The following is an 11420-nucleotide window of genomic DNA, read 5'->3' as shown; positions in this document are numbered from 1 at the left end:
ACATTCTGATGGAGGCTAGGAGCGTAGAAGCACATCTCAAAGAGCAAAAGGAACATCTGAGGCGTTCGCTGGCTGTCATCTCTGAAAAATTACAATGATAACTTGGCTACCTTTTAGTGTCATGTTTAACTTATTATTTGTACCTGGTTGTGATTAGATTTGTCATGTTTTTGGTACATTTTATCTTACTCCTCTGAATTCCAATCTTCTTGAATACAAGTTATTTTATGACTTAAGTAATGATCTCATGGATGGTTGAAATTGGTCCTTTTTTAAATATTTATGTAAATAAAAAAGGTAAAGTTATACACTGTACGTGAGTTATTAACGATACTGTTTAATAAAGTTATTTCTGATACAGACATATACAGTATTTAAATTGGCAAGTATAACAAAACTTATACAGAATATAAATCATTAAGCAACCAACTAATATATCCCCCTTACTTCTCTTTAATAATGCAATTTGTTTCATCCCTTCACTTGAACAACTATCATCCATTTACAAAGAAAATCAACCTTTCTGTCATGCAGACAAAATCAGTTGAATAACCCAAGCATTTTCCATAAGGGATCATAGAAGTAGTAAGCAAAGTCATCTGGAAACTAAAAGGGATTTTACAATACTATTTTGAGAGGAGTCCTCATTTGACACAATAGGTACACTTTCACCAGAGCTCAGTCTCTTCTTGATCCTCTTCCACGCTTGCAGTGTTGTGCACTGTTATTGTTTTCAGTCTTGCGTTGGTTAAGCGGTAGCGTTGAAAGTACCGTGGAAACCATAAGGGATGTTCACGGGAACCTCTGCCCTGCCCAACTCCTGAAATGACTTGGCGTCCAAGGCCAGGAGGAATGTGCCCTTGTCCTAGGGAGGGTTAGGGTTAGGGTTAGGGTTGATCTTTTTTTTTATAGAAAGCCATATTATGAATTTGCAATGCATAATTTGCTGAACCAACACTATGTGACTTCCACACATCATGTGCATCTTACCTCATTTGGAGTAATGACCACTGACAAAATGACGCCATCATCTTCCTCAGTCGCGTCAGGTGTTGGCACAAATACTGGTTCAGAGGGGTAAAAGCCAGGCTTCTGCCACACCTTGAAAAATGAACATGAATTGACATTTTAAAAAACATGAATAATTGGACACATCCACATTGAATATAGCAAACGATCACATTTATGAAATAGTGGGATTAATTCACATATATATTTGGTACTTACTTTCATTTTTTTCCCTTCCAGGTCCATTTTGATCAGAGAGTCACCCACCAGGTGACGGAAGCCGCAGCCATAGAAATAACGGTAAGGATTGGTGTTGCACTTTGCATAGTTGATTTGTGGGAATTCTAGCCCACCATATTCATGGAGATCATCGCCATGGAGATTTTCATGTGTGCAGTCAACCTTCAGGATAGAAGTGAGACATTTAGCCACTTTTCTAAGCTCGAGAACTTTCTATGCCGAATGCTACTTTTGCCAGTTTACAAAAGCATTCACAATAAAGTATTTTCTTTGAAAATAATTGAAGTGTGACAGGCAAAGGCATATTGACCTACCCGGTTTTTGGCAGTCTTGATAGCAGTTGCTGTGCTTTCTGGTCTGGTGTTCAAGTTTTCTCCACAAGGTGTCTCACTATTCACATTCAAAGGCAGCACAAATCTCCTGGGGAATACTCTGCACATTGTGTTGTAAACCTAAGGAAATCAGAGATCTATTTCAGTGGACAAGACAATATAAACAAACAAAATCTAGACAAATATGTCATGTTTTGGCCCCATATTTCATTATCTGAGATAAAGATCCTGTAATTTCTCCATGCTCACAAGAATTGTATTTCTTACTTCTGTACAGAAATGTATCTGGAGTCATTGCCATACTCTACTGTAGTCCATTGACTATATTATGTATGAACTGTAACTCACTTAACCTTTGTGTTTCATGTTGTATTATATTATAAGGCGGACTTAATCCTAAGAGAGTGTTCAACACATGTTACTAATATTCTGCTCCTTTTGTACTATGAAGAAGGTATCATGTAAGCATACATTACCTCATCCAGGGCCTCTCCTGACTTGCGCAGGTTCTGGACCATGTAGTTGTTGATGGCTTTGCCGTCGTCAGAGCAACACATGTCCATCACCAATAACTCATTCTCCTCAAAGGCATTGATTTGATGGAAAGTGGACAGTGGCTCGGTGTGGTACTCAATATGGCTCAGCTGGAAGAAAACAGGGAGGAAGATTAAAATGAGTGGAAAGGTATTTCAGTCTGTCTCTTTAGCACTGTATGGATGGATATATGTATACATGCATGTATGTATGAGCTTAAACAATGTTAAATTAAAAATTAATGTTAAATTATAATTGAATGTGTCCATACCTTGCCCGTGCGCTTGTCGATCAGATGGAAGATTGTGTCATGCTTAGGATCCCAGTACACACCATCACTGATGCCTTTGCCCCTCAGTTTACCAGTGATGATCTTCAGCAAGTCCATCTTAATGGGTTGCTCAATGAAGACTACATAGTTCTTAGTCATCGCTATGTCCAAAGGAAAAACAATTACACATTAGCTATCATGACAAACACCGTCTTCATGAATTTTGCACACAGCTTCTATGTAACACTATATAGTTCCACGTTGGTGGAACGGGCTGCCTAGCACTAACAGAGCAGGGTACCTCTCTACCTTTAAGAATCTCTTGAAGACCCAACTCTTCAGAGAGCACCTCCCTTCCTAGCTTGCACTTCTAGTCCTTAACTTGCACTTACAGCAGTTACATTCCTGCACCTTTTTTCTATTTCTTATGTAAAATAGTATTCATTGTTACACTACGTCTCTAATGCTCATAGCTTGACTGTTCTCTTCCGTGTTTGTCGCTTTGGACAAAAGCGTCTGCTAAATGACTAAATGTAAATGTAAATGTAACACAGATGCCATTGATAGTGACTCACCAAAGCTGTGGTAGTACGAGGGTTTGGTCTTGTCCACAGACGGGATAGAGCAGATGACTTTGGCGCCCTCCAGGGTGTCTGATGGTGTGGTTTTCTCAGGAGGCACACAAATAATGTTGTAAAATGCTCCTGGTAAAGACAAAGATGAATATTAATAGCAATGAAAAAGAACCATGGAATCTCAAATGACTTCCAAACACCTAAACAGGCAAAGAAACAGACGACACAACAGACAAATTCACTGACCTTTAGCGGTGTATGAATTCCCCATGTTGTAGGTTGTCCCATCAGGGTCACTGTGTGGGTGAGCTGTTGCGCCATTGACAGCTATAAACTTGCTCCAGTCCACCTGTCAGAATGCACATTTATATTAATACTAACTAAGGCCACTTACTGTTAGCTAAGAAGTCAATTTACTGTTTGATGATATTAACCCTTTATATGGTTTGCCCCGCGTTAGATTGGTGGAGGTTTGACGAGGTATGATAGTGGCTTACCTTCTCAGTGGCCATTAGTGTTTCTGGATCCACTTTGTTCATGAAGTTTGTCTCAGTGCTGACGTAGTAATCTCCCTTATACTGGACGAAACTCACATTATCATTATCGCTGGCCTCTGTGAAGGCAAAGAGAGTGTCCATGGCATTAAATCATTTACTCAGTAGCGACAGGTTATACATATGCTTACCCTTACATCTAAATTCAAAAGCCTGCAGTGTGGAATTATACATTTTAAGTGTCAAAAATGAATATATGGATATGGTTCATCTTTGAAAGTCTGACTGTGGCTGTTTCACTGTCATGTGTGCGCTACAGCAAATCTCTCAGCCCATTCAAGAGGGAAATAGATACTTACTTGGCATATCAAAGCGTGACAGAAAGCGCTGGAAGACGTTTTTGCAGGGATCCGGCACGGCTAGGGTGCCAAATTCCGACACAACGATTCGATCGTGCTCTTTGTTGTCTTTATAGCAGTCACTGTTGAGGAAGCGGCTCTTGTAGGTCACCTGCCCATTCTCAATCTTATACTGGTGCAGCAGGGCCATTCCGTCAAACCAGTGGTTGAAGCTGAAAGGAAAGAAATTGACAAATATTCATAAGACAGCTAGAACAGTGTTTTAGGAATGAGTTAAATGGCAAAAATAAATGAAAATGATCTTAGAGTTCAACAAGTATTGTAGGTACTTTGTACTCACTTATGTTTTCCGATTTCAAACTTTCCTGGGCCATTCCTAAGGAAGCTGCCTTTGATCCATTTTGGAATGGTGCCGCGAATGATGGTCTGCAAAGGCTCTGGTGTCTCATCAGCTGAGCGCACAATATTTTCAATACATGGCAAACCATGTATGTCTGTGTAATGCTGATTTTTGCACTTGTGCACCTTGGGGGCTGTGAAGAGAAATGAAAACAAAGAAAATAGGATGATAAGCTTCTTGTACAAAAGTGTACAAAACTTCAAATCAAATTTTATTTTACATTAAATTAACCTCTAAATATATGTGTTTGACATTGTAAAAAGTTGGTTTGTTATTGCTTTCACATGGTTGTTAAAACTGAGAACGAAATCAATTAAGACGCCAGGGTTTTTATCAGTGTCCTCCACTTTCTGGCTTTTTAGTGTCAAGATGAGTAGCAATCCTAAATCCTATCTCAATTCTTCCCAATTAAGATTATTTCAGTGTTGTCCTTATTCAGATGAAGGAAATCATTAGACTTCCTCCAGCAATTTATTTGGTCAATGCAACAACCACCAAGAGATTCTAGGGGACCATAGTCATTAGATGAGAGGGCTAAGTAAATGTGTCATCAGCATAGGTATGATAAGAAATCTTTTTGTTTTCAATAATTTGTCCAAGCAGGTGCATATAAAGCTAGAATAATAAAGGCTGTTGGTGTTGTGGTAGTTTCCATGGCAACAAAGAAGCTCCTGTCTTGTAGGTCTGATCTGAGCAACCTGTTAACTGTACCTGAAAATCCAACCCAATGTTGTAGTCTGTGTAGACTGTATTATGACCATTATATGATATTTTGTAATCACAACAAAAGCGGCACTGCTACAGCTAGATGAAGCGTTACAAACAGTAGTAGCAATGCTAGCAAACATTGAAGATTTAAAGCTTGAGCAAGAACAATGTGTACATTTATTCATCAAGGGCTAAGATATTGTTGCCTTACTGCCATCGGGGTTTGGGAAAAGGCTAATATATTAGCTTGCACCATGAGTGTCAAAGTAGGAAGTATCCCATATAGGAAGTATCCCATACGGGTTAATGCCAGTTGGTTAAAGGCTGGTCCAGTGGTTTCAAAATGAACCCTAAGTCTACGCCCATTAGGATGCAACGATTGGAAACAATCCCCAATTAAGCTTTGCCAGATACTATTCATGAAGTGAATCTGGGTCTGGTTATAACAGGCAAGTGGGTCCAACCCCAGTACTTTGCATGCCCAACATAAAACAAATATAAGTTTTGATGTACGTGAGCTGCAGGTGGATTGCTAATGTACAGTTTATCCTACATATTTATTAGGTATGGGTGTTTAAAATATACATTAATTATATACCTACCTTAGCACAAACTATACATTTATAAAAATGCCTCATTTAACAATGTTCAACCCCACAGAAATCAACAGAGAGAAACAGACACAATGTTAAAACGTTTGGCACACTCGATTGGTTTCTTTGGTGCGCCAAGAACTGAGGATCTACAATCCTCTGCTTCACTTATTTCTTGCCCCTGGTTACGGCCGGCCCTGACAGAATCAAAGTGTAAAATGAGAGAATTACCTGGAGTGATTTCCGCTTTTGGCATCTTTCCTTTGGTTCTTTAGTCCTGTGGATGTGGAGGCGGAGGCTGAGCCGGTTGGTGGAAGTTTGGAAGTGCAGTGACTTTCCTGGAGGATCAGCTGTGTCTCTCCGCTTGAAAGAGGACGTCTTTTATAGAGCTCTGACAGCGTGCGAGTTATGCAACCTTGCAGTGTACGCTCCCCGCCCCTCCTTGTCTACACATTGAGTACTCCCTGGAAACATTGATTATTTATTTTTGGTGATTTTTTTTTTTTTACCCAGTTCCAGCCATTCACTCTCTATTCCTCCAAATATCTTTGGATATGTAGATTGATGTTTGATTTTAGATTTGTATCATTAGTCCCTGAAGCAAAATATTTTTTAGGAACACGTTTCTGACAGCATCAGCATCTTTTCATTGTCTAAGTAATTAATTGGAATAATGACATTACTGAAGTTTCTGATACAATTGCATTCATACTGTGTATCCACATTTTCTGCTTGACAGTGGATTATTTGTTTGTGACAATCTGTATCTATAAAACAGCATGGAGTATGCAAAAAAGTAAGCATTTATATTGCCTTGGCATAGTGCACTTTGACCAGTTCTACATCACCTGTTTTAAACTGACTTATCTGCCAATGTACAGATCTTTATGTGCGGTGTGACAGTTAGCTGCACTGAAAATGAGTTTATTATTTCATTGATATTATTGATAATTTTGCATGCTCTGCTGTTTGCTGGCAGCTGATTAACCTGTCCTTACCTGACACACAGTTGAATATTCAACTAGGATCTGTCTTATAGGTCAGCTGATCACCTGCTTGGCTACAGCTCAACTACCAGTCAAGTACCAAACTTCGTAGCATCTGTGATCAGCAGCTCAAAAAGTGACTAGAATTTAAAAGAAATACTAAAGTGGAAAAAGGTCCTAGCAGGATAACTTTACGCTGATGGAACATGTCTTAAAGTTGAATTGATAATTATTTGTTTTGCTTCCGAGTGACACTGCAATATTGTTCATGCCTTTAAGCTGTTTTAGAGTCAGGAGACAGAGACCCAGATGTAGAGACTGCAGCTGCCTCCCTAGTATGATTAGATCTTCTCCTTTGTTCATGGTTCTTCAGATCCCTTGGCAAAATCCATATTTACCAGTATTTGCCAGCGTTTGACAGCCTTTTTCATTTTATTACATTTTGACCTTTGTTCACGTTGTCATCACTTCTTATAATGAGGTCACGCTCACATTTAATTTTGTTATTTTCTATGGTTGTTATTTAAATAATTAAAATGTCAATATTTATTATTCACAACAATTGTATGCACTTTTTGTGAACCTCTGTGTAGTTGCTTTTATTTTGTCCCTTATTAGGCTTGTATCTTAATTTAACTGTAGCAACAAAAACAGCAACAACAATAATAAACAGTCTATTACGCAAGACACAGCAACCACACTCACATAATTGGTCAGATACACACTTTGTTTACTCCTTCCAGAGAACCAAATGATCATAATGGGGAGGGATTTTTGTGATTGTATACTGTGTTATATTTTTGATAAGCTTATGAAGCACTGTTTTTGTTAAGATAGCTTGAAGGGACTGTTGGGGATTTCCTGAGCGGGCGGAATGAATGAGCAGTTCAGTAGCCAACGTGGACCCCCGTCCTAGAAAAACATATGGTGATTTCATTCCTCCATTGTCCCTTGTTGTGTGAACCATTTTTGTGACGATTGACCAATTGACACTGACTGTGCTTAGAGCCATGCCCCAGTCTTCACCTCCCCTTGAACCCTGCCGCATGAAGACGTTTGATTTCACCTGTCTTATCAGGTGAGGAGGTGAGGCAGCGGTCACGTACTCTGTACTTTTTACTCTCTCTCTCTCTCAGAGTGGGTTTCAAACATCTGCGGAGCATAACTACACAACTTATGGTGGCTTTTAATGGAATGGTTACATTTTGAGAATAACAATCTCAAGCAAGTAGAACAGGAAATTAAACCATTATCAAATTGACTAGATTTGAGATTTAGGGCTACTAAACATTTGACTCATTTCTTGAAAGTACATTACAATTCACACACAAATCAGACAACTGAGTTGAATAGTTCTGCTTGGACGTTTAGTAAGGCATGTCACAATAACATGGTACATTGTATATGGCAGACCAGCATACAAGTCAATGGCAACTATATACCAGACAAATCCAAATATAAAGGTTACCTTGACACAGACTTTTTAATCGTGGAGCTTGTAATGACATTACATATTAACTTTCATTGTGGTAGAAAGTCTGGCAGCACTCCATACATAGTCACCTGCGTTTTGAATACAGGGATGTGACTGAGAACCTTTGTTTCAGGTTCAGATGTTGCCTGTCCTATGATGCTATAAAATCTAGTTGATCTTCCTCAGACGTGACCTCAATAGTTATCTATGCCTCTGCACTGCATAGTGCTTAGTGATGGTATGATCAGTTCAGTGAAGATCACGATACATTATTATTATTTTTTCTATTTTAAGTTATTTAATTTTATGAATGGTTAGTATGAATTTGAGCACTCAACAGATGGACTATACAATGATCAGCAACCTCCTGTTACTTTTGAAGTCTCATAAGACAAAACCCTTTTACACTAGTACGACTGTGAATTGTCACTTCTTCCATCCGATTTCTTTGTTAAGCTGACCTTCAAGTCTTATGCAGAGTGTTTGTATGCCCATCATACCTGTTGTATAAACATAAAATAGGCCATATAGAGGTGAGGAGATAAAGAGTACACATGATACTGACGTTGAAGATAAGGCAGTGATATGGCTGGATGTATGTACAGTGCCCTCCACAATTATTGGCACCCTTAGTGAATTTGACCAAAACAGGCTATGAAAAAATATGTCTTTGGTAGGTCTTTTTCTGTTTTGGAGAATAATATTTATTTAATGTCAACATTTATTTTTTTTGATAATTTTACTTATTGATTGGTAAGATTTTTGTGAATATTTTTAGTGAAAGACCAAGAGGATAAACAGCAAAGACACATTTTTTCATAGCCTGTTTTGCCCGTATTCACTAAGGGTGCCAATATTTGTGGTGGGCACTGTATGTCTGCATATATTTATACGTGCATTTATCTACACATGTGTATGTATGAATGTATGTGTTTGAATGTATGTATGTATGTATGTATGTATGTATGAATGTATGTATGTATGTATGTATGTATGTATGTATGTATGTATGTATGTATGTATGTATGTAAACATATATACATGTATGTATGTACAGTATGTATGTGTGTATGTATGCTTGTATGTATGTATGTATGTATGTATGTATGTATGTATGTATGTATGTATGTGCTGGAGAACTTAATTAGTGTGACTAGTCTCATTGAAATCAAGTATTAGGGTAGACTGTAAGGAGGGTCTGGGTTCATGCAGAGGTTGGAGTGTAAGTAGGGTCTGGGTTCATGCAGAGGTTCCCCTTTCTCTGACCATCATTTACTACCTCAGGTAAGATACTGGTGGTGATTAGGGGTCCTGTGGAACTGATAAACGAACGATAAGAAACATCATGTTGTGTCAGATTTATAGGTTTGAGATAATGAAAAAACTCTGTTTTCTGACCTGATTAAAACTCATTGTTCATGTTGGTTTCAGAAAAAGTCTTCAATAATTTCAGCAAACCGGCAGAGTGTGGAGCAAATAAGGTTTATTTTGCCAGTGCAATGTTAGGCCTCAGCTGGAAAAAAGACCCAATCGCAGACCAGATGTAGACAAACTCAGGATTTATTCTCAAAAACACAGAAGATCCGGGCAAAAACTCAGGATTCTAAAAGCACCAGAAAGACAGAGGCTCTCACCATAGTAACTTAACAGGACTGAAGACTAACATTCAAGTTACGAACCGACAGGGGACACACGACAGACTGAAGGGGAACTAGACAACCAGACACAGGTGAACTAAACAAGGGGAATTACCCAGACACAGGAGGAACCAATCAGGGAAACAAACCGAGTGATTAACGAGGCAGGTGTGGTAGGTGATGGAAAAAAAACAGAATGTGGTGGAGGGCAGGTGGGGGCAGAATACAGAACGACAACAAAGAAGCACATGAAAATAATAAACACAGGGAGACACATGGCATAAAACACACACACAAGAAGCATGTGACAAAATAGACAAACACAAAACGGACAGAGCAGGATCCTGACATGCAATACCAACATCATAAACCTGAGCAAGCCGCAAGACTATACTAATATCACAAAGGTTTATGCAGCATTTTACACAGTTGTGGTGCCTTAACTGTCACCATAGATCACCCATGGCCCTCCCAATAGGCCATATATGGCCTTCGGGTTGGAGTATTGAGTGGACATCTGTGGAGTCCTCTTTTATTTCTTTTATCTTGAGTCACCAAAACTTCACTAGACTTCAGTTAGCTACCATCGCTTCCCCTCGCCCCAAGGTGGGGTTTTTTGCCACCTGGACTTAAGCGTACCCTAAGTAACCTCTGGGTTGGAACCATGCCAAGTCTTAAAGGGGCTTCTGGGTTGGAACCCTGACGCAAACAAACATTGTTCGCTTATTTTTTTGCTTTTTATGTTATTATGAAAAGACTAACAAGTTAAAGGAGAGGGTATAGATTTGTGCTGTAAACATTCATAATATCACAGAAAGGAGACTATTCATTAGGATTCGAAGTGCAGTTTCGAGGTCTGATAAAGATATTTTGAATTTCAGAGGTTTTTTAGCCAAATTCTGTTTGATCTGTTAAAGCAATACAACTAATTTCAATTTTATAGAAGAATCTAGTGTAACAGAAGACAGAGGAGAACAGCAGACATTGAAATGCTGCACAGGTAATTCCCCTTCATCATTATTGACACATGATTAAATATGCCTTGGACCATGCCTTGCAAGTAGTCACCACATCTGTACTTTTACACACAAGTAAGCCTTTCATTTCTGCCTTTGTAGTAAGAAAAACATGAATCAGACTCATAGTCCTGCTATGGCAGACTACATTAATGGGTTATTCCATTCTCTGGCCCACTTTTGTTGGGACAGGAAGTGCCTCTTTTCTTCCAAAGTCCACTACTCCCTCGTGGCTAAAGCGCTATTAATAATTAAAAGCCCACATGCCCTCAGTTATTAAGTGGAAATAACGGTGCTCTCATCGAGCCTGCGGTAAGCCATCTCAAGGCTGTTGGTTGTGATCGATTGCTTTTTAAAAGACGTGTTAGTGCAGGCCACATAAATTGCTCCAAGTATTGGATTTGAACATAGGGCGTCAGATTGATTTGTAAAAGTAGATGTGTGTATGTGTGTGTGTGTGAGGGCGGGGGGGTAGGGGGGGGGGGGGGGGGTGGGGGGTGGGTATGAGTGTGTGCCCATGTGTACATGTGTGGGCATCTGTATGTGTTGGTGTGTGTGTATGTGTGTTTGAAATGAGATTAGGGCCAGCACAGTCAGTATCGTTCCCTGTGGATTGGTCTGTGGGTCCATTTTAAAGGGTTTTATGTCAGGCGGTAGCTCTTTCTGGATGGGTTTGTTTAACTTTGTGGTACAAGTAATGGATCATTGTAGCACATATGTCGCAGTATTGGATGTGAGAAACACAGGGCGCCCAGTCAGATTGACTTAATTACAGAAGGGTTAGCTTGAACCT

The 11420-nt window shown here is 39.3% G+C and overlaps 1 protein-coding gene across 1 annotated transcript; it reads right to left on the bottom strand.

Moving 5' to 3' along the window:
- Positions 1–748: 748 nt before the first annotated feature.
- On the bottom strand, positions 749–5770 carry bco2b (beta-carotene oxygenase 2b; the record flags this gene model as incomplete). Its single annotated transcript, XM_080855494.1, has 12 exons — positions 749–865; positions 991–1101; positions 1228–1410; positions 1563–1700; positions 2057–2224; positions 2386–2546; positions 2961–3089; positions 3207–3309; positions 3458–3573; positions 3814–4025; positions 4154–4346; positions 5746–5770. 12 exons carry the CDS (start codon positions 5768–5770, stop codon positions 749–751), a joined length of 1656 nt encoding a protein of 551 aa, XP_080711620.1.
- Between the last annotated feature and the right edge of the window lie 5650 nt (positions 5771–11420).

The sequence above is a fragment of the Sprattus sprattus genome, assembly GCF_963457725.1.
Source record: "Sprattus sprattus genome assembly, chromosome: 17".
NCBI classification, from domain to species: Eukaryota; Metazoa; Chordata; class Actinopteri; order Clupeiformes; family Clupeidae; genus Sprattus; species Sprattus sprattus.
This window is presented reverse-complemented; position numbering and strand designations above follow the sequence as displayed.